The sequence below is a fragment of the Balaenoptera acutorostrata genome, chromosome 4 (genome assembly GCF_949987535.1).
Source record: "Balaenoptera acutorostrata chromosome 4, mBalAcu1.1, whole genome shotgun sequence".
NCBI lineage: Eukaryota > Metazoa > Chordata > Mammalia > Artiodactyla > Balaenopteridae > Balaenoptera > Balaenoptera acutorostrata.
Window position 1 is genome coordinate 78,296,833 of NC_080067.1, and position 14,587 is coordinate 78,311,419.

The following is a 14,587-nucleotide window of genomic DNA, read 5'->3' on the forward strand; positions in this document are numbered from 1 at the left end:
GGGATTTTCTTTTAGGTGAATAGTGTGTGTTTAGAAGAAGTTACTCATGAAGAAGCAGTAACTGCCTTAAAGAACACATCTGATTTTGTTTTTTTGAAAGTGGCAAAACCCACAAGTATGTATATGAATGATGGCTATGCACCACCTGATATCACCAACTGTAAGTCTGTTTGCTTAAATCTTGTTTCCTTAGATGTGATGTATTTTAATGAAGGTTCCCAATATAAAGTTTAAACATTATACAAATATTTTTAAAAGAACTATAAAGCATTTTAACCTAATCATTTTGAAAAACAATTTTAAGTCAGAATCTTCATAATAATAAGTGGAGATGGCTTTTTCACCTTTTCACCTGTAATTTCATAGCAGTAATTACTTTTAACATTTAAGGCATTCATTCTCAAACTTTTATGTAAGTAACAGTCACCAAAGATATTTGCAAGTAATGTGGCTTCCTGTTTTGTTCTAATAATTTTTGGATGGAGCACAGAAATATACTTTAACAAGCAATTAATTCTTTTAACAAGCCTGATGCTTCTGATGCTGCTGGTTCATGGGCTGCACTTTGAGAAACAGTAACTTAAAATATTTGTAAAACTTGGGCTTTTCTATACTCTCAACTGTGTGAGCACAGATAATATCTTTGTACTTCAAGCTCTTAGTATATCACCTAACTCTGTTCGTGCACAGTACAATTGTATTGCCTAGAAATGAAATGCAGTGAAAGTACTTAGGTAATTTTAAGTTTCCTATTTGATTTTCTTTTTTAATGTACAAGCCGAGATGAGATTTAAATATATTCTTAATGTGTTCATGTTGGTTGAAAACTGAAAGTTTTATTTGTTTGGTATGTTGAGTCAATACTAGAATCATCCATGTGTAATAAAGATCATAAATGTACTCTATAATCTGCTTTTCCAAGTTTTCCTTTTTTAAATTGTAGAATTTTAAAGATATTTGTGATTTTGTAAGTGGCAATGTTTCCAGTTTTAAAATGTCAAAGTTCATTACAATGATTAATCATTAGAAGCTAAATACAAATTATATTTTAAAGTGTATATACTGTCCTCCAGTGATGCATCTTCATTATCTGCTCATTGATTCATTAATTACTCAAGTATAACTGAATTATTTTCTTAATAGTATTCAGTCTTTTTAATGGACAGAGATGATATCTTATACATCATTTGTGTCAGAAAAGAACTTTACTACTTGTTTAAAATTCCATATATTTGGTCTTTCACAGAAGCTTTAAATAAGGGCTTGATGTATTTGTATTTGTTATTAGGAGATGCAAATTCAATGATAAGCTCTTTTATTCACCAATTTTAATATTAATCTTATTTATTATGCTGCTTTATCTGTTCAAGACAGCTATGTCCCAGTTGTTCCACAGATTGAGAATTGGCATCCTGATTATGGCCAAATATACAAATAGCCAGGCTGCTTCTTAAAAATATGTTGAAAAAAAAAAAATATGTTGAACTGGAAAAAATGTTACTTTTTATTGAATAATCTCTTTATATAAGATAATATGACATTTAAAAAATGGGAGAGCTAGTCCTAAAGAGTAGTAAATAATGATTAATTGTTTTCCCTATAGGCATACGTAGGATATTTCGTCCCTTTTTTTCCATCTGTTATTAAACTAATAGAATATTATGAAAAAGTTGAAGTTTACCTTGCTAGTTCAACTTCTGTTTCTCTTCTTATGAATTTTGTTGTACACTTTTAGTCCATGCTCATACTATAGACGCAATTCATAAGTAGCTTATTATGTGTGTTTTAAAAAGCATTTGTATTTGAAAACTTTTTACATAAATGATTTTTACCTGTCAGCTCTTGTGAAGCCCTTGCCATCAGACTATTCAACTTACCTGCCTGTCCCTTATGTTGTTAGTCATGTAGTTTCCTCCTCATCAATCTGGCTTTAGTCACTGAAGATTTTAGTGTCAGGCCCATTGTCCTTTGATACACATTCACATTGTCATTCTTAGTGATGTCCAGCCAAAATGCACACTGATTCATTCAACAACCTGGCTTCTTTGTTGATCTCTTTCTTTGTAGCTCTCCTGCCCTCCACTCCAACTCAGATACTTGCTTCCAAGACAATAATTTAGATCTTATCATCGTCAATACCTTCACCACCTCCAAAATCTTGATTTAAATCATCCCATTCTCTGACTACATCCATCAGTTTATTTGCTCCTGTTCTAACAATTCATCCTCATTTTGACCTTCAATCATTTGACACCATTACTTGGTTGTCCCCTTGTGTTTCTACTTGTCTACTTTTTTTTAACTTAGCCTCCTTGGTTTGTTGTGATATTCACTTCGTTGCATATATCTTCTACTTTCTTGCCCTCTCCATCTTTACTGGCAGAATCCCAACCCTGGTTCAACCTGCTGTCTTCATCCATTCCTGCTCCCTAAAAAGCAGAACATGCCTGGAGAAAAGCACAGAATTGTAGTTTAAGTTATGACCGTAAATCTCAGATGGGGTCACACTCTTATAGCTGTAATCCACATATGGATAATAGCCAAAATATGGTACCCAGGAATAAAAGGAGGTTTATTACTGGAAAAAAAAAAAAAGTTCATCGGATCTAATAGAGAACATAGTTTCTTTGATGATATTAAAATTCTCATGCTTTTGCATTTATATATCTTTTCACTTTCAATTTATATTCTCTTCAGGTGGAAGGCCTTGTTAAACTTCTGATTTGGCCACTGCTCTCTTCCTGCTTTTACTTTAAGCTCTTTCACTTGGCTTCTTTCCTAAACTTTGGAGGGTTTGGGTCATTAATCTTGATATCTAAGGACAATAATTTAGCCTCCCTTGTTTTGTAGTTCTCTGAGGAATCTTTTTACTTAGGATTTGGGGTATAGGAAATAGCACTGTTTTAACTAATCATTCTTTAGGCAGTCATTTCTTTGACAGGAACATTAATTTTTAGTTCCTGCCGTATGAGATACTATGCCTTACATGTGAGAATGACTCCTTCAGAAAAGGTCCATTGAATAAAGGCACAGTCTGGATATGGTAGGGAAAAGGTACATTTTCTGGCTTGAGCAGTTGACTGAATTTCTTGTCCAGTTGGGTTTTTTTGTTTGTTTGTTTCAGCCAAACTTGATAATGCAGCAAAGAAATTTGAGTAAAAATTCAGTAAACTCTGGACTTTAAATGGCCAGTGATTATAATGGTTCACATGCATGTCTGTTGCTTTAGGGCAACATGCTGGTTCCCTTGAAAATCAACAGATATTCTTACATATCACCCAAGAAAGACTTCGGACTTCAGAAGAGCCATTGGTAGAAAATCCTTTGGCTCAAATGCAGAAGAGTGTCTTATACATGAATTGGACGGGAAGAAATTGCTATTGGAGACTGCAAACGTATAAAATCAAAGATGGCTCTGGACTTCTAAGCCCTATACTATTAATAGACATTATAGACTTTTTCCTTTTTGTATGATTACAGAAAGAGATGTATAGATGCTGTCTCCCTTTGATAGCACATAATTATTTCCAGTACACCATACTTCCAGTCACTACCTACTGTCTTTCACGCAGGTTACTTCACTCATATATGTAACCTATCTGGCCACTATAGTAATTTGAAGTAATGATCCTTGCATTTTTGTTTTCCCACTGGGTGTTATAATGCTTTGTGCATAGAAGGCACTCGGTAATGTAGTGAAAGAAGAGATTCATGGTTAAATAATAAATATTACAGCTAGATTTTGAAATGCCTAGTAACTTTATCATAGTTACTACCTCAAGAAAGTTAAATATTGTTTCTGTGTGTTTTGATAATAATGCACATAATTCAGATGTGTTGTGCTTTTGGAAGTTACAACTGAAATGTGTTGCTTACCTGGGTCAGGAATAGCTTTATAATTTTCTGTTCTTAACTCTCACTAGAATTACAGTCGATGAACTATATTGATGTTTTTTGTTATTGAAATGAACCAATAATGTTTGCTTATTTTTTATTCCTGTTTTTTACCAGGTTTCCATTCTTTTATGGTACATTAAAAAGAATAATTATAAATTGGGTTGACAGATCTGAGCTGGTGTCAGGGCACGTTCTTTTTTTTTTAATAGATTTTATATTTTAGAGCAATTTTAGGTTCACAGAAATATTAAGCAAAGGTACAGAAATGTCCCACCTGCATAGCCTCTCCTATTACCAACATCTACCAGAGTGGTACATTTGTTACAATTGATGACCCTACATTGCCACATCGTTATCCAAAGCCCATAGTATACATTAGGGTTCACTCTTGATGTTGTACATTCTATGGGTTTGGACAAATGTATAATGACATGTACCCACTATCAGTATCATACAGAGTAGCTTCATTGCCCTAAAAATCCTGTGCACTGCCTATTCATCCCTCCTTCCCCTCTAACCTCTGGCATCCACTGATCATTTAACTGCCTCCATAGTTTTGCCTTTTCCGGACTGTCATGTAGTTGGAACCATACAGTATGTAGCCTTTTAAAATCTTAACTTTTTACACCTAAAACTAACACAACATTGTAAATCAACTGTACTCCAATAAAAATTAAAAACAAAAAACAAATACGTCATATTTTACTTTTCATAAAATACATTTTAGATAATTTGATTAACATTTCCAATTTACCTGAAACTCACAAAATGGCATTGAATATATCACATATGTCCAATTGAAATACCCAAATTACACCAAAAAGCCTCAAACTCCTTAAAAACAATTAAAATAATTAATTAAGCCCTCTGCTGATTTTGTCAAATTTGAGATAACAATTCAGTAAATATATTAAAATATAGCACAGGCTAAAGTTTTCCATAAACTTTTGAATTAAAGAAGGCCTAGATGTTTGAAAAAAACAAACAAACCTTCTTTCACGTAGTAATGTGCATGAGTTTTTAACTCCTTTGGGTAAATAACTAAGGACTGCAATTGCTGGATCGTATGGTATGAATATGTTTAGTTTTATAAGAAACAGCCAAATTGTCTTCCGAAGTGGCTGTACCATTTTGCTTTCCCACCAACAATGTATGAAAGTTCCTGTTACTCCACATCCTCACAAGCATTTTGTGTTATCAGTGTTCTGATTTTTAGCCATTCTAATAGTTATTCAGCAGTATCACATTGATTTAATAAGCATTTCCTTGATGACATATGATAAGGAGTATCTGTTCATATGCTTATTTGCCATCTGTATATCTTTTTTGGTGAGGTGTCTGTTAAGAGCCTTTGGCACATTTTTAAATTGGATTGTTTATTGTCTTGTTGAGTTTAAGAGCTCTTCGCATATTTTGGCTAAAGTTCATTATCACATATATTTTTTGCAGATATTTTCTCCCAGTCTGTGGCTTGTCTTTTCATTCACTAGACAGTGTCTTTCACAGAGCAGAAATGTTTAATTTTAATGAGGTCTATCTTGTCAGTTTTCTTTCATGGATCATGCCTTTGGTGTTGTATCTAAAAAACCATTGCCAAACCCAAAATCATCAAGATGTTCTCCTGTGTTATCTTCTAGAATTTTTATAGTTTGGGGTTTTACTATGTCTGTGATCCATTTTGAGTTAATTTTCACATGGTTTATATCTAGATTCTTTTTTTTTTTTTTTTGCATGTGGATGTCCAGTTGTTCTAATAACATCTGTTGAAAAGACTGCCTTTGCTCCTTTATCAGTGATCAGTTGCCTATATATGAGTCTATTTCTAGATTCTCTGTTATGTTCCCTTGATCTAATATTTTCCTTTTCTTTTGCCAATATCACACTGTCTTGATTACTGTAGCTTTTTAGGAGGTCTTGAACTCAGGTAGTATCAGCCCTCCAACTTTGTTCTTCTGCTTCATTATTGGGTTGTCTATTCTAGGTGTTTTGCCTCTCGATATAAACTCTACAATCAGTTTGACAATATCCACAAAATAACTTACTGGTATTTTGATTGGGATTGCATTGAATCTGTATATCAAGTTGAGAAGAACTAATATCTTGACAGTATTGAGGCTTCCTATCCATGAACATAGTCTCTCTCTCGATTTATTTAGTTCTTCTTTGATATCTTTCATCAGAGTTTTGTAGTTTTGCTCACGTAGATCGTTAGATTTATACCTAAGTATATCATTTTAGGGGATGCTAATGTAAATGGTAGTGTGTTTTTAATTTCAAATTTCACTTGTTCATTGCTGGTACATAGGAAAGCAGTCAACTTTATATATTAACCTTGTATCTTGCAACCTTGCTATAATTGCTTATTAGTTCCATGAGTTTATTTGTCAGTTCTTTCAGATTTTCTACATAGACAACCATGACATCTACAAAGACAGTTTTATTACTTCTTTCTCAATCTACATACCTTTTGTTTCCTTTTCCTATGTTAATGCATTAACTAAGACATCCTTCACTTGCTCCTAATTTTAGTGGTAAAGCTTCAAGCTCCTCACCATTAAGTATTGTTAGCTGTAGGATTTTTGTAGAGTATTCTTGATCAGGTTGACAATACTCCCCACTATTCCTAGTTAACTGAGAGATTTTCTTATAAATTGATATTTTGGATTTTATCAAATGCTTTTTCTTCATCTATTGATATGATTATGTGACTTTTCTTTAACCTGTTGTTGTGATGGATCATATTGTTTTTTGAATGTTGAACCAGTCTTGCATACCTGGGATAAATCCCAGATGCTTGTGGTATATAATTCTTTTTATATATTGTTGGATTTGATTTGCTAATATGTTGTTGAAGCTTTTTCCATTTATGTTCATGAGCGATGTTGTTCTAGAGGGTTTTTTTCTTATGATTTCTTTGTCTGGTTTTGTTAGGATAATGCTGGCCTCATAGAATGAGTTAAGAAGTATTCCCTTGGCTTCTGTCTGCTGGAAGAAGTTATAGAGAATTGGTGTAATTCCTTTCTTAAAAGTTTGGTAGAACTCACCACTGAAGGTTATCATTATTGATTCAGTTTCTTTGATAGATATAGGCTTGTTCAGATTGCCTGTTTCTTTTTTGTGAGTTTTGGCAGATTGTGTCTTTCAAGGAATTGGTCCGTTTCATCTAGGTTATCAAATCTGTGGGCATAGAGTTCTTCATAGTACTTACTATTCTTTTAATTGCCATGGAATCTGTAGTGATGTGCCCTCTTTCATTTCTGTGTTCTCTCTTTTTTTCTTAGTTAGCCTGGCTGGAGGCTTATTGATTTTATTGATCTTTTCAAAGAACCAACTTTTGGTTTTATTGATTTTTTTTAATCTGTTGATTTCCTGTTTTATTTATTTATTTTTAATTTATTTATTTTATTTATTTATTTTTGGCTGCGTCGGGTCTTCCTTGCTGCATGCAGGCTTTCTCTAGTTGCAGCGAGCAGGGGCTACTCTTTGTTGCAGTGCATGGGCTTCTCATTGCGGTGGCTTCTCTTGTTGCAGAGCTCAGGATCTAGGCGCGTGGGCTTCAGTAGTTGTGGCACGCAGGCTCTAGAGCCCAGGCTCAGTAGTTGTGGTGCACGGGCTTCATTGTTCCACGGCATGTGGGATCTTCCTGGTCCAGGGCTCAAACCCATGTCCCCTGCATTGGCAGGTGGAATCTTAACCACTGCGCCACCAGGGAAGCCCAGATTTCCTGTTTTTAATTTCATTGATTTCTACTCTAATTTTTTATTATTTTTTTCCTTCTGCTTACTTTGAATTTAATTTACTCTTCTCTTTCTAGTTTTATCAGTTGTAAGCTAAGATGATTCATTTTAGATCTTTCTTTTTTTCTAATATATGCATTCAATACTATAAATTTCCCTCTAAGCACTGCTTTTGCTGTATCCCACAGATTTTGATAGGTTGTGTTTTCATTTTCATTTAGTTCAAAACATTTTTTTAATTTCTCCGGAGATTCTTCTTTGACCTAAGTGTTATTTAGGAGTGTGTTTGTGTTATTTAATCACCATGTATTGGGGGATTTTTAGCTATCATATTGTTATTGATTTCTAGTTTAATTTCACTGTGGTCTGAGAACGGACATTGTATGATTTCTATTTTTTTTTAATTTGTTAAGGTTTAATTTGTTAAGGGCTATGTTTCATAGCCCAGAACATGGTCTATCTTGGTGAATGTTATGTGGGAGCTTAAGAAAAATATGTGTTCTGCTGTTGTTGGATGAAGTAGTCTATAGGTGTCCATCATATCCAATTGATTAGTGATGTTACTGAGTTCAGCTATATCCTTCCTGATTTTCTGCCTGCTGTATTTGTTCATTTCTGATAAAGAGGTGTGGATTAATCTATTTCTCCTTTCAGTTCTATCTGTTTTGGCCTCACATAGTTTGACACTTCGTTAGGTGTTAAAGATTATTATGTCTTCTTGGAGAACTGACCACTTTATCATTAAGAAATGCCTTTCTTTAGCCCAGATAATTTTCCTTACTTTGAAGTCTTCTCTGTCTGAAATTAATATAGCTACTCCTGCTTTCTTTTGATTAGTGTTAGCATGGTATACTTTCTCCATCCTTTTACTTTTAATATATAGACCTTTATATTTAAATTGGCTTTCTTGTAGACAGTATATCTTGGGTCTTGGTTTTTTGACCCACTCTGACAGTATCTGTCTTTGAATTGGTGCATTTAGGGCATTGATGTTCTAAGTGATTATTGATATAGTTGGATTAATGTCTATGATATTTGCTACTCTTTTCTATTTGTTGCCCTGTTCTTTGCTCCTGTATTTGTCATCCATTTTTTTCCTGCCTTTTATGGCTTTAATTAAGCATTTTGCGTGATTCTATTTTCCCTCCTTTCTAAGTGTATTAGTTACATTCTCTTTTACTTTTTTTTAGTGGTTGCCCTAGAGTTTGCAATATACATGTATAGTAATCTAATTCCACTTTGAGGTAACACTGTACAGCTTTACGGGTAGTGTGAGTTCCTTATAATAACAAAATAATCCTAATTCCTCCCTCCCATCCCTTGTATCATTGCTGACATTCATTTCATTTATACATAAACATATATACAGACATAGTCGAATACAGTATTGCTGTTGTTTTGAACAAAGTGTTATTTGTTAGATCAATCAGGAATAAGAAAAACAAGAAAAATGAGTTTTATTTTACCTTTGCTTATTCCTTCATCAGTGCTCTTCCTTTCTTTCTGTGTAACTGAGTTTCTGACCTTATACTAACTTCCCTTCTCTCTAAAGAACTTCTTTTAACATTTCAAAAGGCAGATCTACTAGCAATAAATACTCCCTCAATTTTTGTTTGTTTAAGGAAGTCTTGATTTCTTCTTCACTTTTGAAGGATAATTTCACAGGTGGGTTTTTTCTCTTAACACTCCACTGTCTTGCTTGAATGGTTTCTGAGGAGAAGTCATATGTAATTCTTACCTTGCACCTCTATCAGTAAGGTGAGGTTTTTTCCCATGACTTTTTTTAGGGCTTTTCTTCCTTTTTTTTTTTTCCTGTAGTTTGAAAAAGATATGCCTAGGTGTAACTTTTCTTTGCACTTAACCTGCTTAGTGTTCTCTGAGCTTCCTAGATCTATGGTTTGGTGTCTGACATTAATTGGAGGAAATTCTCATTATTGTTTCAGAGATTTCTTCTATTCCTTTCTCTCCTTTTTCTCCTTTTGGTATTCCCATTACATATATGTTACACCTTTTGTAGTTCTACCACTGTTCTTGGATATTCTGTTCTGGTTTTTTCCCCCCAGCCATTTTTTCTCTTTGCTTTTCAGTTTTAGAGGTTGCCATTGAGATATCCTCAAGCTCAGATTCTTTCCTCAACCATGTCCAGACTACTAGTAGCTTATCAAAGACATTCTTCATTTCTGTTACAGAGTTTTTGATCTCTAGTATTTTTTTTTTCTTTCTTAGAGTTTTCATCTCTCCACTTGTATTGCCCATCTGTTCTTGCATACTGTGTTCTTTATCCATTAGAGCCATTAGCACATTAATCATTATTGTTTCAAATTCCTGGTCTGATAATTCCAATATCACTGCCATATATGAGTCTGGCTCTTATGCTTGCTCTGTCTCTTCAAACTGTGTTTTTGCCTTTTGTATGTCTTGTAATTTTTTCTTGATAGCCAGGCATGATGTACTGGATAAAAGGAACTGCTGTAAATAGGCCTTTAGTAATATGGTGATAAGGTGTTGGAGTGGAAAAGTGTTGAATAGGCCTGTGATTAAGTCTCAGTCTCTTAGTGACCTTGTGCCTCTGCAGTGCTCTTCACAGTGCTTCTCAGTATTCTCCCCTGTTCTGCTCCCTTAGGACAGGATGGCTAGAATTGGCTAGATTTGGTTATTTCCCTTCCCCCAGCTCCGTTGGGCTCTGACAAAACCCCAGCAGGTGAGGCTCTGGTTAAATAGTTTCTTCTGAGGACAGACGGTTAAGAAGAACAAGATGCTCTTAATATATTTCAAAATGGTTCCTTTTCCCCTCCTCCTGCCAGAAGCATGACAGAATTTTTCTCCAGTATTCACTGTGAGAACCTGTAGAGTTCTAGGAGGTAAAACTCACAAAAATGTGGGATCCCTGATGATGGGGTCCCCCTGGAGTTTTTGACTCCCAAAGTCGTCCACACTGAGCCCCCAACAATTTGTTAATTACAGTTCAGGTTACTCTACCCCAGCACTTGTTACCACAGAGATTTCTGCTCTAGTAAGTTATGATTTTCTGTATTCACCTATCAGTCTCCTTAATTTGGGGACAGTGTTTTGCCCTATGACCTCTATTTTAAGCATCTAAGAAGGGTTGTTGATTTTTCAGTTTGTTCACCTTTTTAGTTGTTGTTAGGACAGAGTAATGACTCAAAGCTTCTTATATGCCAAGCTGGAAACCAGAAGTCCCTCAATTTATTCTAAAACTTTGTCAAGCATAGTCTTTTTGCACCTATTTTTAAGCTTTTGGTTTTCGTTATTCACAATCAGATTTTGAGTATACAGTTGATCATTGAACAACATGGGTTTGAGCTATGTGGGTCCACTTATATGTGGATTTTTTCAGCACGTACTAAAGATCTGCAGTTAGCCGAATCTGTGGATGCAGAACCATGGATATGGAGGCCCAACTATAAAGTTATATGTGCATTTTCAATTTTTTGGAGGGTCGGTGCTTCTAACCCCCATGTTGTTCAGGGGTCAGCCATATATACTTTCTAAAAACATTAATCTGCAAAATAACTTCTTAGAAAAATAAAGTTATTGTACTTAAGACTGATTTGGTTCAGTCTTTCCTATGACAGTCTTTTGAATAATCTTTCCTGGATTTCATTGTGCAAATCAGTTACTGTAACTCCAGTTACTGTAAAACTAAACTCCTTTTTAGTTCTGTTTTCTCAGAGAAACCAAATGGAATAAGTTTGCTTTACTGATCTGAATTTCTAAACTAGTTCTTACCTGGAAACTTGAACTTCTCTACTTTTTTTACCTAATAAATAAATTTTCTCTACCAAATTCTATTATATAAATGAGCGAATATGAATTATACATTAATTAACTTTGAAACTGATAATCCACAAATGTGGTACTGAATGGTATGTTTCCTTTTTCAAGTGTTTTTTTACTTACTTTATTTTGAAGCTTCTTCTCAGCCTGTTGATAACCATGTTAGCACATCTTCCTACTTGGGCCAGACACCAGCATCACCAGCCAGATATTCACCTGTTTCGAAAGCAGTGCTTGGAGATGATGAAATTACAAGGTAACGAACTGAATAGTCATCCTTCTTACATAAAGCCAACTATTAGATGGAGTTATAATTAGCCAACTAAGATAATCACAATTTTCAGGACTAATTTTATTAACAGATAATGAACTTAAACCTTATTTTTTTTTATTGGAAGGTTCATTGAAGGGCCATAAGTGTAAAAATATATTACAAATAAATCACTGCTTTTTTTTAATGTTGCTATTTATTCTGACACCTAAAATTTACTTCCATCTAACATTACTAACGTTACTCACTAACAGTTTTTTAGATTAACTGTCTTTTTATTCCCCAAAAAACTCTTATCTAAGTGGGAAAAAAAGTGAAAAAATATTTTAGATCTTTTTCACATTATTTAACATAGTAATATGATATTATGTTTGAACAGTTTGCTTTATAGCTTTTGTAGAAGTATTTCATATTATAGCATTTAATGTTAACTGTATGCCAATTCATGTCATTTTATGTTTTTATTAATTATATTATTGTTGGCATTATTATTTTTGAACCTTTATAATCATAATTATTCTTTATTTGTCAGACTCCTGACTCTAAGCAGTGATCTCTTAAATGTCAGATAGGGGTGTTTGTCTTTATCCTCTTCTTCAGGAGTTAGCAATATTGAGAACTTAATTTAATAGGTGCTCAGTAATTGTTTTAGGATGAAAATTACCGGAAAGAATAGTGTTTGTGATTATATGTTTGTGGTGTGAATTTTCAAGGCTGTTCATCTTTAGGCTGTGCTAGTATACTGACCTATCATGGTCATTTTATTGTTGCTGTTATTTTCTAATACTGCTTATTTATAGAAGTAAAGAGGAAGTAGTTAATGGCTTATCTAGTCTTTAATCAGCATATTTTTCAAATTAAAAATATGTCATATTAGCATCTTGATTGCTATTCCCCATCTTTTTTCGCTACATATCTCTTGTCTAGAGTATTTGTTGGACTCTGTAGTATTACACAACAGGCCTACCTGTTTTCTGTATTCTTCTATAAAAATCAGGCAGTTGATTATTGAATATGTCTTCCTAAATGGTGAGTGTTTTATCACTCCCTTTTGATCATTATACTCCTTTGCCCAGATAATGAAGTACAGATATCTTTACTTCATATTAGAAGTTCTCCACAATTTAACCCTAAACAATTTTTCAGAGATTATATCACATTACCAATAAAAAGAGAAAATAAAAGAAATCCCAACATACAGTTAATAATTCTAAAGTTCATTTTTTAAAAGCTTTATTGAGATATGATTTACAAACCATACAGTTTACCATTTAAAATGTACAACACAGTAATTTTTAGTATATTACATTATAAATTTTTTAAATTGTGGTAAAATATATATAACATAAAATTTGCTATTGTAACCATTTTCAAATTGCGATTCAGTGGCATTAATTGCATTCACGATGTTTATGACCAACACCACTATCTTTTTCCAAACGCTGTTCAGGACTTCTCTGGTGATCCAGTGATTAAGACTCCATGCTTCCCAGCTGCACAGCACAGGGAGATCAGCTAGGTGCTTTGTGACCACCTGGGAGGGTGGGAGGGAGACGCAAGAGGGAGGAGATATGGGAATATATGTATATGTGTAGCTGATTCACTTTGTTATAAAGCAGAAACTAACACACCATTATAAAGCAATTATACTCCAATAAAGATGTTTAAAAAAAAAAAAAAAGACTCCATGCTTCCAATGCAGGGGGCGAGGGTTTGATCCCTGGTCAGGGAACTACGATCCCACATACCGCATGGCGCAGCAAAAAAAAAGAAAAGAAACCCTTTTCATCACCTCAGACAAACTCTATAACTGTTATGCAGTAATTCCACATTTCCCTGTTCTCCCAGCTCCTGGTAACTTCTTTTTTTTTTTTTTTTTTTTTTAATGAAAGCTTCTTTCTTTCTTTCTTTCTTTCTTTTTGGCTGTGTTGGGTCTTCGTTCCTATGCGAGGGCTTTCTCTAGTTGTGGCAAGCGGGGGCCACTCTTCATCGCGGTGCGCGGGCCTCTCACTGTCGTGGCCTCTCTTGTTGCGGAGCACAAGCTCCAGACCCGCCGGCTCAGTAGTTGTGGCTCACGGGCCTAGTTGCTCCGCGGCATGTGGGATCTTCCCAGACCAGGGCTCGAACCCGTGTCCCCTGCATTGGCAGGCAGATTCTCAACCACTGCGCCACCAGGGAAGCCCTCCTGGTAACTTCTAATCTACATTTTGTCTCTCTGAATTTGCATATTCTAAATTGTTCATGTAGTGGAATCTTATAATAACCTTTTGTATCTGGCTTCTTTCACTTAGCATAATGATGTTTTCAAGATTCATACATGTTGTAGCATGTATCAGAACTTCATTTCTGGTTATGACTGAATAACATTTCATTATATGTATGTACCACATTTTGTTTATCCATTCATCTGTTGATGAACACTTGGGTTGTTTCCACCTTTTGGGTATTGTGGATAATGCTGGGATAAACACTGGCATGCACATAGCTGCTTGCATACCTGCTTTTAGTTCCTTTAGATACATACCTAGAAGTGGAATTACTGGGTCATATGGTAACTATGTTTAGGTTCATGAGGAACCACCTAACTGTTTTCTGTAGCAGCCATCCCATTTTACATTCCCACCATCAATATATGAGGATTCCAGTTTCTCCACATCTTCAGCAACATTTGTTTTTTCTCTTTTGTTTTGTTTTATAGCCATTGTTGTAGATGAGACGTATCTCATTGTGATGTTGATGCATTTCCCTAGTGCCTAATGATGTTGAGCATCTCTTCAAGTGTTTATGTTATTTGAAAAATCAATTAATTTTCCTCTGGAAATACTATTGGATTTCAGCAGGGTATTTTTTAATTATTATTTGCTAATGCAAAATTATAATTCAT

At 34.4% G+C, this 14,587-nt stretch overlaps 1 protein-coding gene across 13 annotated transcripts in view; it reads left to right on the top strand.

Moving 5' to 3' along the window:
- DLG1 (discs large MAGUK scaffold protein 1) overlaps window positions 1–14,587 on the top strand; it is a 288,506-nt gene that overhangs the window by 176,824 nt on the left and 97,095 nt on the right. For all 13 annotated transcript variants that reach the window (XM_057545184.1, XM_057545190.1, XM_057545179.1 and 10 more), the window contains 2 exons: window positions 16–160; window positions 11,568–11,688. In XM_057545184.1, coding sequence (XP_057401167.1) covers window positions 16–160; window positions 11,568–11,688 — 266 coding nt within the window. The remainder of the gene's footprint in view (window positions 1–15; window positions 161–11,567; window positions 11,689–14,587) is intronic.